This window comes from Peromyscus maniculatus, chromosome 2 (assembly GCF_049852395.1).
Source record: "Peromyscus maniculatus bairdii isolate BWxNUB_F1_BW_parent chromosome 2, HU_Pman_BW_mat_3.1, whole genome shotgun sequence".
NCBI classification, from domain to species: domain Eukaryota; kingdom Metazoa; phylum Chordata; class Mammalia; order Rodentia; family Cricetidae; genus Peromyscus; species Peromyscus maniculatus.
The window spans coordinates 80825298-80839927 of NC_134853.1; the positions used below are offsets into that span (position 1 = coordinate 80825298).

General features: G+C 41.5%; 1 protein-coding gene across 1 annotated transcript in view; it reads right to left on the reverse strand.

The window, feature by feature from the left end:
• The window catches only part of Ctnnal1 (catenin alpha like 1), a 57615-nt gene that overhangs the window by 3968 nt on the left and 39017 nt on the right, over positions 1–14630 (reverse strand). Inside the window, exons 11-15 of the mRNA XM_006985277.4 lie at positions 12945–13095; positions 7694–7731; positions 2738–2788; positions 2489–2643; positions 1511–1559 (exon numbers count right to left, since the gene is read on the reverse strand). Of these exons, the coding sequence (XP_006985339.1) occupies positions 1511–1559; positions 2489–2643; positions 2738–2788; positions 7694–7731; positions 12945–13095 (444 nt within the window). The remainder of the gene's footprint in view (positions 1–1510; positions 1560–2488; positions 2644–2737; positions 2789–7693; positions 7732–12944; positions 13096–14630) is intronic.

The window sequence follows — 14630 nt, forward strand, 5'->3', positions numbered from 1 at the left end:
AGGGCATGACCTGGGAAGAAGAAAAATCGAGTTCCGGGGAGGGGGATAAGAGAAAGGAATGCAGGGGGGAGAGTAAGGTCAAGATCATTATATACATGTATAAAATTGTCAAAAAATAAGTAGGACATTCTTTTTGTGAATCCTCAAGTATAAGAGTCACGAGTCATCCTGGAGAATGAGGACAAGTTAGAATTCTGCTGCTTCCACCCAACCATGACCAAATTTACTTCCAGACACATTGCACACCGGCTGAGAGGACCAATCCAGACTGTTACATTTTGTTGTAATTTTCAGATTTTGTCTGTTCACCTTGCATTTTACATTGAAGAGAACAGAACTATGGAGAGGAGTGAAGATCCGGGCCAGACAAGTTCGAGGACCAGTCAGGACACATTAAAATGCAGAAGCCTTATTTCCCTTTACAACTCCACCTTGGGCTGTAGCCGGGGCTCAGCGGGCAAGAGCACTTGCTGCTCTCTCAGAGGACCCAAATTCAGTTCCAGAACCAAACATCCACAACCACCTGTAATTTTAGCTCCAGGGAATCTGTCACCCTCTTCTGGCTTCTGGGGACACCTGCACAGTGGCATTCATTCATGCACACACACAAATAATAACAACCATAATAAACCTTTTTAAAATGCTACCACAGCAGTAAGGGATGAAGACAGGTGTACCTGGGAACAGTAGTAAGGCAAATATCAGAATGAATTAGGGAGAAAAATGGTCCTGCTAGTAAGCTAGATAAAGAGTATGGAAGAAAAAGGGTGGATTTTGACCTTCTAGTCCCCAACTTCCTACCTTGCCATTGCTGACTAACAGATTTCAAGGAGCAGTAGCCCTTTGCATTTGTCCCTAGCCCTGAAAGGGGAAGCAGCAGGCTTTCTCTTAGGTCGGGTGGCACTGAATGATTCACTTCCCCACATCCCTCCTCATTCCACATTCTCTCAGTTCTCACGGCTGCTCTGCTGTGTCTGTCTGATTGAATGTCACACTTGTAAAAGCACATTAAAGCCAGGAACTCCCCAAAATGTTCAACCTGACACTAGCCTTTGCATCCAACAAGATGCTTGATTTCCACCTTAAAACCTGCTCTTCTCCCTGGTGTTCCCCACCTCAGTGTCACTACCATCTCCTGCGCTGGGTAGGTCACAACCCTTTTAGACGTTATATCATACCACTGCTTCTCAGCCCTGAGTGCCTCACCAGCACCACACTTGCAAACAAAGGGACATTTAGGCTCTGCAGAGACACCATGGCAGCCACTTCACTGTGGCTCCGCACTTTGTCTGCATGGCCGCCTGACTCTTTCAGGTCCATCTCGTACCCTGGCCATTGCACGAGTCCTGCCTCGGAAATACTCTTAGCCCACATCCCCTTCCAACTCTCTCCCTTCAGTAACGCGCCTACTCAAAGGCGCCTCAGAGAAGTCTTTCCAACCACCCCTCACCTTCCTCTTTTTATCCTGCCTGATCTTATCACTCTGAGTACTTGTGAAAATAAAACATACCTCTAGGAAGTGAATTAAGTCCTGTGATGTTTTCAGTGGTCCCTCTCCTCTAAAACAGAAGGAGTTATTAAGAAGATAAATATTACCTGGACATTGGTTTATGTAACATTTATGTCTTAGAGCATTCTGTATATTATCAGAACTCAAATTTTTAAAGAATAACATGAACACACTGATAATATTTTGACTTTATTCTTAAAACAACTTTAACTGTTACTTCCTAAGTTAAAATTATATATGTTAATTTTAAATGCAAAGAAAGCTGAAACTGGCCAGTTAATAGAGCTCTTTGTCCTTTTCATTTTGCTTCATGAGTAAATATATAAGATCTGATAATTCATCTCAACCAAAACACATTTCTAATGCAATCAAAAGAGCAGACCCAAAGTCAGGAAGTCCTCAATTCTAATTTCAGCCCTGGCAGGAACTCAGCGGCAGCTTCAATGAAGCATATAGAAAATTCCAGTTCTAAATGTAGAAAGTAATCATAATACAATTTGTGTGGACAGTTTTATTCAGGAGTTTAAAAGCTACCAAGAATTAAGAACTCTGAAAAAATGAGAGGTAAATTCCAACAGAATGCGTAAGAGGGGGGTGGTCTAGACACAAATCAGAGGATGTATACTCCAGTAGCTACAACTGCACTTTTATATTACAGAGACATTCCTAAGTGAACAAGGCATTCTACATCTATGTACTACAGGAATTCTGTTCTCCTGAACCTTAGTATTTCTGTCCCCAAACCATATATCCCAGCCCACAGAGCTTCAGTTAGCCTCTCTCCCTCGTGGAGTTGTCTTTTCTCAGCTTTTCAAAGATTTATTTATTCAGGGTTCATGCCTATAATCCCAGTACTCAGGAGCCTGAGACAGAAGATTACTGCAAGTTCCAGGCCAGCCTGGGCTGCAGTGAGACCCTGTCTCAGAACTTCTGAATAAGCAACTATGAAGACAAATCAAACGTCACTGCATTAATTACCTAGTAAACAAATACAGAGAGTAGGCCATCCTGGACATGTTCCTGCCGTGTCGAACAATCTCGGTCTCCTGATCCTCCCACTTCTCGAGTTCACAGTCGGCATCGGAGGTGAGCGATGCAAGCTTCAGCCCGAGCTTTGCTGTCTTGGCCTGCTCCTGCAAACACAGTCCGTCACAGGTCTGTCCTTGGAAGGCAGATGTCACAACTGTCGTCATTGATGTAAGGCTGCTACACAACCAAGGAGCTTACCTCTGAATCAGGTCTGTCAGGCTTTAAGGATTTCAGGTTTGCGTTATTCTTCTGTAACAATAAAAAGATTAGAAAATCTTAGCATTTAATCGTGAGGAAAGATGGCAGTAATAAAAAACATATGAACTTGTGACGGATCCTAACTTTACCAGACCCAGCAGGTAGTTAAATTGCAGTTAACTATACTTGTAAATATTCTACTAGGTGGTTTCTGCTCAGAGCAAGTCATCAGTTTGGAATTCAGGGCCAGGGGCACAAAGGTGAGGGTCAGGTCCAGTAGTCTGTTTTCTGTATTTCAAGGTGCCTTCCTCTTTGCACGAGGTCTTTAGGGACCTCGAAACGACACCTCACATATTCTCAGAATCCACTGATAATGTCCCCCAAAGCTCCCTGGCTTCTCTGCTATAATAAGACTACTGTAACATTTGAGTGATTCTGGTGAACTGTCTATTAAAATGAATCACTAAAGGTTTGGTAAGCACTTTCCTACTGGTTCGGACTCTATAACCTAATGCCTTCCCCTCTCTGAATTCCAACACCCTAATTTCAAAGCCACCACAGTTGCTAAGCCTGAAGCCCAGGATGTGGACTTTACACTTTGATTTAGGATGTCATGTGAACCAGTGCTCAGTGGTCTCCTATTTCAGAAAGAGCACGTTTGTTTTCACATCACTATTGAGAACTCAGTGCATTTCCTCTAGAAGGGGAGAAACCTATCATAGTTAGGTCACCAGGCTAGTTCACAGATGCATACCAGTTAACATCAAGAAGAACAGAGAACCACAATACGCCCTACACTAACTATAACAATCTGTCTTTGGACTGTATATTCAAAAGTTCCTTGGAGATGACAGTCCACGGTGAGAATTTCTCCTCCTCTCAGCCATGTTAGGAGCTCCCATACTTAGAGCATGAGTTCCAGGACAGGATAGGCCAGGAGAGACAAAGTGGCCAATAACCGGAGAAAGCCATTGGTCCAGTGAAAACACATATCCAAATTACACACACACACACCCACACACACACACACTTACCATGTATTTACATATATATGCAAAATGTGAATTACAGTCAAGTAAACATTCATGTGCCTGTCTATCTTTAAAAAAAAAGATCAAAACTTTTCATTTTTTAAAACTTTATGTGTATAGCTGTTCTGCTTGCATGAATGTCTGTGCACCATGTACACTCTAGGTGCCATTGGAGGCCAGGAGACGGCACAGATCCAATGGAGCCAGAGTTATAGCGGTAGTATATAACACTAGCCACCGTGCTTAACCACTAAGCCATCTCCCCAGCGCTCATCACCAAACTTTTCAAGTACATATACAGGTACCTCTCAATGTCATAATGGGATACATACTGGCATAGAAAAACTGTGCTGCCCTACACACACATGCACACACACAAGCACAAGCCTGTGCTCATGAGAACTAAACTGACTCCGCCTGGGTGTCACTTGGTCTTTAGTTTCTTCTTTGGCCTAGTAGGCCACAAAGCAATATGTGAAGAAAACTCAGCAGCCTCTCGATACTTTTAGGTTTTATTTAGACTTTACTCCTTATCTTAGCTGTGTTACATGATTTTTATTTTTACAAATTTAATTACAAAAGTATTTAATGACTGTTAAGGGTAAACCATCTTTAAAATGTGGCCATGGGACTAGCCTCACAGTTCAGTGGGCAGAAGCCCTTGCTTGCTGCCTGGCCTGACAACCTAAGTCTGTCCCCAGGACCCACATATCAGGAGGAGAGAACAACTCCTTCACACAGTCTCTGGCCTGCACATACCTACCATGGCACATGCTCACACTACCCCCACCCCTGCCCAGAAAAATAAATATATGTATAAAGAATGAACAAATAAAAATGTGATCAAGCCTGTCACCTAGTGGACACTATTGGGAAATGCAGTTTGTTATATAAAGCTGAAGATTTCCAAGTATAAATAGCACAAGACTATATTTGCTCTCTTAAAAAGGAGCTAAAATTTTCTAAAAGTATAGTTAGCTGTGCTATATTCAACTAAAGAAATATTTTAAAATGATGTTACTAAAGATTGGGGGGACCCCACTAAGTTCAATAACATGCTCCTTCCATTCAGCTCATTAGGGTCTGAGATATCTTTTCTGCCTTTCCCACAGCACTGGGGATGAAGCCCAGGCCTGTGCATGGGAGGCAAGTGCCTTCTCAGTGAGCCACACAGCGTGAGCTCTCTCTTTTCTTGTTTTGTTGTTGCTGCTTTTGTCCTGTGTTGGTTTGTTTTGACTTTTTTTGGGAATCTGTCTTATGGCCCAGGCTGGCATCAGATTCTTGATCCTCAGGCTTCCAAGAGCTAGAGCTTCAGGTGCGCATTTCCTACCCAGCTGTATGATGTCTTTCCTTATTCTGAACTGTATTACAGAAGCCCCAGCTTATAGCACTTAAAACAATCAACATATCTTCATTTGATTAAATACAGCAGGATATTAACTACTGTCATCTACTGGAGTCAAGGCTATTAAAATAGGAAAATTAGATAAAACTTTTACTTCCAAACTGTGTTGATAATAAACTAAGACACAAAAAAACTGTTTCCCAAAAATTCACAAAATGATTTTGCAGTTTTATGTTTTTCTTCTACCTCTATTCAGTTTACAAAAGTATTTCAGCACACACCCATAGTGTGTGTGTGTGTGTGTGTGTGTGTGTGTGTGTGTGTGTATCTGTGTACACATGTATGTATGGTGATATTTTATTTGTACTGAAATGTGATTTTAATTTTATGTTAATAAATAAAGTTGCCCTGGGGTCAGAGCTATTAGAGCCATAGCAAGAGCGTGGTGGTTAGAAGAGCTAGGTAGATTTCTGTGTGTTCAGGGATACAGCCAGTATTGGAGACATACGCCTTTAAGACCTGGAGGGCAGTACTTACAGGCAGTGACGAGGCAGTCATGTGGTTGGGTTTACAACCAATGAGAAGGCAGAACAGAAAGACTATTTAAAGACAGACAAACAGGAAGAAGCTCTCTCTCGGGGAAGTTAGGAGCACTGCAGGAGGTAAGATTTTATCTCTGAGCTCTGACCTCTCGGCTTTCTCTTTTACATTGGCTCTGTGTTTCTTATTTTAATAAGACGATTGGTTACATCTACATGTATGTGTGTGTGTGTGTGTGTATGTGTGTATCTGTGTACACATGTATGTGTGTGTGCAAGTGCCCACAGTGTCCAGAAAAGGGTGTCTGATACTGTTAGGTTTCAGTCAGGGGGTTGTGAGCCACCCTGCATGGGTAATGGGAACGAAACCTAAGCCCTCTGAAAGAGCAGTATGCGCTCTTAACCACTAGGCCGTCTCAGCAGCCCTTGTCTTGAAAACGTGAGGATTTCATTTGTCATCTATCCATTCTCAGTCATTCCCACTGCTATTACCATCCCCAGACATCACCTATCTTGTTACTGACCATACTGTCTTCTGAAACCATGTGCCCATCACCACTGTTACTATTAATAATAGTTAATAAATTCTCTCTCCTCTCTTCATTTTCTTTTTATACAAGATTAAATATGTACTATCTAATATAGCAGCTGTTAGCCACAGTAAGGCCAGTCTGAATTACGATGTGTTATATGTGTAAAATACACCCCAGATTTTGAAGATTTAAGATGACAAAGAGGCTAAAAAGTTTTCCACAGTTCCATGTTAAGTAGTAAAATAATAATGTTTGGGACATACTGGGAATAAACTATCATATGAAATCCACTTCACAAATTTTTCTTTACATAGCTACCTAAATTTTTAATTAGGTATGTGTCTGAAAGACCATCCTGTCTTTTTCATTGATGTAATGATTCACCCAATTTATTTTGTGATTATCAAATTTGGGCCAGACAGGTCTAGGCAACAGAACTACACAGCAAACAGGACGTTTCAACCCCTCGCCCGTGTGGCTCATCATTAGCACTTTTTCCACCCAGTGCCCCATGGGACACCTGGCCAACAGGAACTGATCAAGGAGCATTTGATGACCAATCCATTTGGCTGTGGTGGCCTGCTCTATACGTGAGACACCAGAGTCCCCCTTTCTTTGTGACTGGGGACATAGTTTTAACTTCATGCTGGGTGGAGTCTTAAGTCTTTCACTTTCTCATCTGCCACCACAGTTTCTTCTCTCTCAGGAGCTACTTCTGCAGTCTGCTTTTACTTGTTTGTGGCTCCCCCAATTCTGAAGTTTGGCTATCAGGGCATTTGACTGCGCTAAAAGACTAGTCGTCATGATAACTGATATTTTTCTGATAAAGTCTCTTTTCTAAATATCCTGCATCTTATTCACAATTATAAATGCCATGTTATTTACAAATGAATCATTGAGTTCACCAAAATGTTACATAGATAACATGATGTTAAAAGGCTATCAGCCAAAAGATAGAAATGCTAATTCCTAAAATGGATCTTAGGACCACTGTACAGCTAATTTATTACTCTTTTTTATCTTTCTCATGGCATGTTTTTGCCTATGTAGAAAGCATAAAAACATTTTTTTTTTTTTTTTTGAGACAAAGTCTCAACTATGTAGCCCAGGAATTCAGTACTTTGACCAGGCTGTCCTCTAACTCACAGATACCTGCCTGCCTCTGCCTCCCAAATTCTGGGAATAAAGGCGTACGCTACCAAGTGTAGCAATGAATGTCTTTATATACAGAAAATGATTCAACATTTCTTTGCAAACTAAACCAAAGATATGAAAAGAAAGCCACTTTCCGCTTTCCACTTTCCACAGTTCTCTCAACTACCAAAGCTGAACACAAATATTAAGAGTACAGGCCACATGAAGTCTGCCAGCCAGAGTAGTAACTGAATAGTGGACACTGACTCTCCTAACTTTCCCTGCTGCTGAAGGAAGGGAGTAGCAAAAAGCAAAGAAAGCACAATTTAAATTCTGAAAACGGCCTTTGAAGTGTGCAGGGGTCCTGTACTTACCATCGGCTTTGGAAGCGAAAGATGGTCGTACTTCTCTCCTACAAATAACATACATCGTTTAAGAACTTTTTCTACTGATGCAGTTTTATTATTCACATTTGGCTTTTAAAATCGCAAACAAATATGACACATTGGTTGTGATAATCTACACTGTCGATTATATGTCATTCAGACATGACAGCCTGACTTGGCTGGCAAGCATGAAGACGGTCAGCTCCTGTATCTCCAAGGCACCTCCAACGCCAGAGCTCGTCCCAAGCAAAGGAAAAGGAAAAGCAGAATGTGTCATTGGGATTGACTTCCATTTCCTGGTAGCCTCGCTCAGAGTGATCCTTCCCCCAGCCTGGTACTCCCAAAACCAGAATCCTCCCATCAGGACCAGTATCTGTGCTTTTTCCCTCCTCCACATACCAAATCACATCATCTCCAACTATGCTCACTCAGGGACAGAACAACCCCGTGAACAAGACAGGAGAATGAAATAAAGCACACAGGTCGGGGGCTGTGAAATGACGCACAGCATGAAGTGGATAACAGGAAAGGAGGGCAATCTACAATGTCCATTCCACGCCTGCCCTATCTGCCATTTTTCTGGCTTGCAGATCAGTTTACAATACATGATTTGTTCTTGGTTTTGTTTGTTTGTTTATTTGGGACAGGGTTTCTCTGTGTAGTCCTGGCTGTCCTGGAACTCACTCTGTAGACCAGACTGGCCTCGAACTCATAGAGATCTGTCTACCTCTGCCTCCCAAGTGCTGGGATTGAAGGTATGGGCCACAATACTCAGCTTTGATTTCTTTTTTAAAGCTAGTCTGTGATAGCTTAGGTGAGAATTTAAGATAAGATTTGTGAAAGAATAAATTTAAAAAACAATCCAAATAGCATAAAGAATCAAGATTAGAAACCCACATTCACCCATGTTGCTACTTTTCAAATACACTTAGCATTAACATTTTATCTTATTTATTACTATAGTTTATTTATTTATTTTAGGTTTTTTGAGACAGGGTTTTCCTGGGTAACAGTTTTGGCTATCCTGGAACTTGCTTTGTAGACAAGGCTGTCCTCAAACTCAGAGATCCACTAGCCTCTGCCTCCTGCTGAATTAAAAGCAGGCATCACCGTGCCCAGCTTAGCATTAACGTTTTAGTGGGGGATAGGGGAAGCGAGTTCTTTGAGTGTCCTGGTTGGGTGTTTTTGGTAATTTTACACATTACTTTTGGTTACAGTATTTATCACATCAATAGAAACCCTAAGACTTTTAGAAACCATCTTTACTTAATAGACTATTTTAGTTGTAAGAATAAAATAAATGAGTATAAATTTTTTAAAAAGATTTGAAAAGCAATCACTGAGGTTTTTGGTTGTTGGTTTTGCTTTATTGTTCTTCCTTGTGGTGCTGGGGATTAAACCCAAAGCCTTTCGAAAACTATACGACTGTACCCAACTATACGACTAACCCGAAGCTGGGCCGGTAACGGCTTCTTTTTCCCCTTGTTTTAAACATGTATCTACTTGTGTGAGTGTACATGCAGAGGTCAGAGGACAACCTGTGGGAATCAGTTCCCTCCTCCTGCTTGGTCATCAGGCTTGGTGGCAAGTACCTTAATCTGCTAAATTGTGTCGGCAGCCCGATCTGGCTAACAGACTTCTTCTTTTCAAGGAAAAACGAGGTATGTTCAGCTATATATAATGCTGACTTTAGATTGAAATGATAATTTGTGTGTGTGTGTGTGTGTGTGTGTGTGTGTGTGTGTGTGTGTGTGTATGTGTGTGTGATTTTCAAGACAGGGTTTCTCTGTAGCCCTGACTGTCCTAAACTTGCTCTGTAGCCCAGGCTGGCCTCGAACTCACAGAGATTAACCTGTCTCTGCTTCCCAAGTGCTGGGATTAAAGGTGTGTACCCCCACTGCCCAGCCAAAATTTCTACACTTCTTAGTTCTTTTGTTGTTGTTGTTGTTTTGGTTTTTTGTTTTGTTTTGAGACAGGGTTTCTCTTTGTAGCCCTGGCTATTCTGGAATTCAATCTGTAGACCAGGCTGGCCTAGAATTCGAGAGATCTGCCTGCCTCTGACTCCCCAGTGCTGGGATTAAAGACCTGTGCCACCACAGACAGGCTAACTTTATTTTTTTTTTAAGACAAAGTCTCATGTAGCTCAGCTGACCTCCAACTCCCTGTGTAGCCAAGGATGACCTTGAACTTCTGACTGTCCTGCCTCCATCTCCCGAGCACTGGGATTTACAAGCAGATGCCCTCACATCCAGTGTATGCAAAGCTTGGGGATTGAACCCATGGCTTTGTGCATCCTAGGCAAACAGTCTACAAGTAAGCTACATCTCCAGTCCATGAAATGATAACATTTTGGGTAGAATGTGTTAACTAAAACACTAGTATTAAAACAAATTTCATCTTTAATTTTTTTTCCTGTGCTCACCAGGGCCGGTTTATTACCAGGCAACTTGATTCCTGTTTCCTTTGGCTGAGGCTGATCTACAGGATGAATTGCTATTAAGGGCCATTTAGTGGAACTTGAAAAACAATGATCACTTGGGTAAGTTCTTTAGAACATCAGAATTGCAGGGGAATCTTTAAATTGTTTGCTGGCCTTGGATTTGGGAGGAAGGAGCCGCTTTCCTGCCTCGCCTCCAGCCTCTGACATGCAATGATGAGAACTGCGAGAAGACTGACAGCAGATGGTCCTCAGGTCTCTTGGAATCTCAACATGTACAGCACTGGAATCGAGTCTGACTCTTCAGTCTTGAGACACCATAAAGAGGGTACAGTGGTTACTCAGGCACAGCAGGCTTGCGAAGTAACCTTGTGTCGTCTAACCTCGTGGTCCTCCATTGTTGCCGCAGCCCTGAAATGCAGGCATTTGCCTTCCCAAAGAGTTGACAGAGGCACCGTCTCCACGGCTCTTGTGTCTCTCACACAACAGAGCTGAAGCAGACTACAGTGTCGAGAGAACTAAGCACACTGGAAGGAGCTTTGGCCCGAGTTACTTTGCCGCCATCACCATCCACCTTCGAGTACTCGCCACCCGGTCAACCCCAGTGACCTCTTAGTTCTTATTGATTTGCTAATCCAATGTAAAAGGAAAAGAAACCACAGGGACTATGCCATCCAAAACCAAGTACAGAATTCTCCCGCTTAATCGCAGCCTGTCCACGGTGGATAGTGGAGAGGACAAGAAGGCCACGTGTGTCAACACCTCAGCACCCGTCAGCAAGGTAAAGGAATATGTATTTACTTTATGTGTGGGAATGTTTGGGCTTCATGTGGTCTGTGTACACCTATGCCAGAAGAGTGTGGGACCCCCTGGGACTGGAGATACAGATGGTTGTGAGCCACCATGTGGGCGCTGGGAACTGAACCAGAGTTCAATGCTAGGGAGAAGAGCAGCCAGTGCTCTGGACTGCTGAGCCATCTTTCCAGCCCCACACACCAGCAATTTTTGGTTTGGTTTGGTTTGTTTTTCCAGACAGGGTTTCTCTGTGTAGCCCTGGTTGTCCTGGAACTCACTCTGTAGACCAGGTTGGCTTCAAATTCAGAGCTCTGCCTGCCTCTGCCTCCTAAGTGCTGGGATTAAAGGCGTGTGCCACTAAGCCCAGCTCAGCAATTATTTTTTATGGGTAAGAATTGTAACACTTATACCACACATCTGCCTGCTTTGATCTACTCTAACTTCTTGCTTTAAGGTGGAAACCTGAGGTGAAAGGACCTACTCAAGGTCACAAAAATGGTTAAAAAAAGAAAAAGAAAAACCTAAAACATGTTGCAAGATGATGCTCAAAGAAAGGGCAAATCAAAGGGCCAGGTAATGTGTGTAAGACTCCACTTTTTTTTTTTTTTTTTGGTGCTCAGTAAGAACCCAGCTCTCAGATTCTCACCCACTGTGGGACACTGGCACACTAACTTCTCTAAACTTCCACTTCACCGTTAGTAAACTCCAGAAACACTAAGTGTCTCAGGGGTCACTAAGAAGATTAGATGTGATGATGATGCACAGGGAATTCTCACTAGACAGCAGCTGCTGCTGTCTGCATGGCTGTATTAGTTCAGTTGCGGACCTCTCGATGACCATGTCTATCATTTATGGACACAGAGGTTTCTGTGTTCCTGGGGCCACTCTGCTTTAGGCTCCTTTTACCATTCTAATTTCCATTGGAAATTTGGCCCAGCATAAGAGGGGGAAAGTTTATTCTAAATGTTAGGCAAATAAAGGAGAAAAGACAGACCACACTGTTGGTCAAACACCATGGCCTAGAAACTGGGATCCCAGACACAGAGAAAGGCAGCGCAGGCCCTCAGTTGAGGGATCAGCACAGAGAGAGAAACCTAGATTCACTCTACATTCCGGGCATGGTTTGCTTGCTCCCAAGGACATGGAAAGAGAACAAGTGATATAGAATTCTCTAACTTTTAAGTCAGTCAACATTTATCCTATGTGCCCATTTTTAACATAAAACATTTAAGTGCTCATCTCCAAAAAAATATTTAATTTGATGTTACGACTTTAAATAACATTTTATTTTTAGGAAGTCATGCTTTAATGCTAACGGAAGCCATCATAGGGAATATCTATAGATACGGATCGACAGACACATAAACATAAATCATTAGACATGGGATGATGGGCAGTAACGAAAACTCCCAGCTGATATTAACATAAGGAGTATGATGATGCCTTCCCTGCAGTGCAGTGCAGTGCAGTGCAGTGCAGTGCAGTGCAGTGTAGTGCAGTGCCGCTTTACATGGTGTACAAATACCACTGAACTTACCCACCAGGGGCAACATCCCAAGTTTATGTAGTCATCAGGGAGAGAGATGCCACCCAAGCAAAAGGAAGGCATTTCGAAAGTTAAATAATATATTCATTTTATTATGAATTCAGTAGAATTAAATCATAGAGTTTCTGTATTGTACAGAGCTTTTGTACTAAAACTAAAGAAAAACTGTAAAAGAAACAAAAATCTGGCTTGATTTCAGTAGGAAAACTACAATGCCAATTTAGATATCTACTACACTGTAGTCTAATAAATTGTATTGATTAGATATTAAATAAAAAAACAATACTTTTGTCATTTCTATGGGAGAAATGACATCTTATTATAAAAATAACCCAGCTGGACAATATAAGAAGATAATTTTGTATCCAGGGCTTAACATTACAAACAAAACACGAGTACAGTTATACTAAATAGTCCACAAGTAGGAGCTGAACCATTTCAACAAGTGGACAGTTTCTCACCTCGTCTTCCTTCAAACACGTCACTGATCTCTCTGAGCAGCGCTGCCATGTCGCTAATCTGAGACTCCCAAGCCTCACAAAACACGTCCAGGTTTTCCTTAGCGATTCTGCTAGACGGATGCAGCGTCAACGTCTCTGCAGCAGAAATGATCTAAAGGGACACGGGAAACACAGGTGTGAGCTCTTAAGTCTCAGCCCTCAGAATCAGACTGGACTTGATTAAGCCTTTACTGCTGACTTTTGACATGGCTGATTCTGGTTATCAGTCATTAATATCATTAATGTGTGTGTCATCTGCCTAACTCAAGATAGTTATTCTGCATCCAACAGAATCTTGTTCTAAAACTAACACTGAGGCCAGAACTCGGAAAAGTTGGTTGAATTTGGGATTGACTGGGAGGCCAAAGATTTAAAAAGCAGAAGATTCTCTCAAGACACAAGTTGTGTGATAATAGTGTGTTTTGTGTGTGTGAATGAGAATTTGTAAATGTTGAATTCTAGGCTTCGACAATCATTGTCAGTGCAGATTAAGCTGCAAGTATTTATGCTTTAAAACTTAAATTATAAAGCTAGTTACGTCTTTCTAACAACTAGTTTTAATGTTTATGAGCATATTTTACCTACATTACCATTTCAGGATGTTGAGAAAGATGCATCACAAGCAAAGGCTGGAGGCTGGGGGCTAGATGGTTTTGAGGAAGAGGTCTTGGTGGACTCTTTCATAGAGCAAAGGGAAGCAATGCCTTCTGGGAAATGAGCTAAGTTTTAATCTAGTCTTTAGGATTAGAAGTCAAAAACAAAAATATTAAGGAAAGGAAAACCTAATTGATCTTTGAAGTGTTGTTATATGGAATTGAGTGGGACTTTTGAGGCCTTTCTTCCAGAAAACAAGGACTTGGTTGTCAGGCCTATATTAGGCCTAAACCTTGGTGCCATGTAGTTGTACTTAAATCATTTCAATGGAAAGTGTCTTAGTGATTGGAACTTCTAGTGCAGTTTGAAGTTCTTCCATTTGAAAAATGTGATATTTGCATGGGATTGTTTGAATCTTGTTTTCTAGTCCCTCCCCATCACCACCCTCATAGTCTGAAGGTAGATTTTTCTCTTGATAAAGGAACAAAAAAGGTGAACATCTTGTTTGTAAATAGGTATCTAGTAACTAGTGGTAAACTTGAAATGGTAGAATTCTTTAAAGCCTAATTCTAGATAGCCTTAAGAAAATATATCTTAATTACTTTTGAACCTGTATTCACCTTGTTTTTTTCAAATATCTTAAGTTATATTTTCTTTTTCAGAGCTGCTGCTTATTTGGGGCTACTTTTTTTTTTTTTTAATTGAGGCGTAATTCATAAAAGGGTATATTGTTTTGATGAGACTTTTTTTTAGAGTTACTTTTTAAAGTCATGAGGTCAACAACTTGGACTACTATGCATGTAAGTGCTAATGCAAATTAAAGCCCAAGTTGACCTCCAGCAGCAGTTCATTCTATGTTGACAGTGAGAGAACACTTTGCCTGTTAGGATACTGTTACTCGTGGACTGAAATGCTGAAGAAACCCCTCCCCCTATTTTGTTTTTTTGCAAAAATCAAGCTATATTCTAGGGTTTCCTGGTTGACCTCAACAGATAAACTGAGATGATAGTCTTAGTTCAGAAATGATCTGAATGTAGATTTACAGTCTACGTG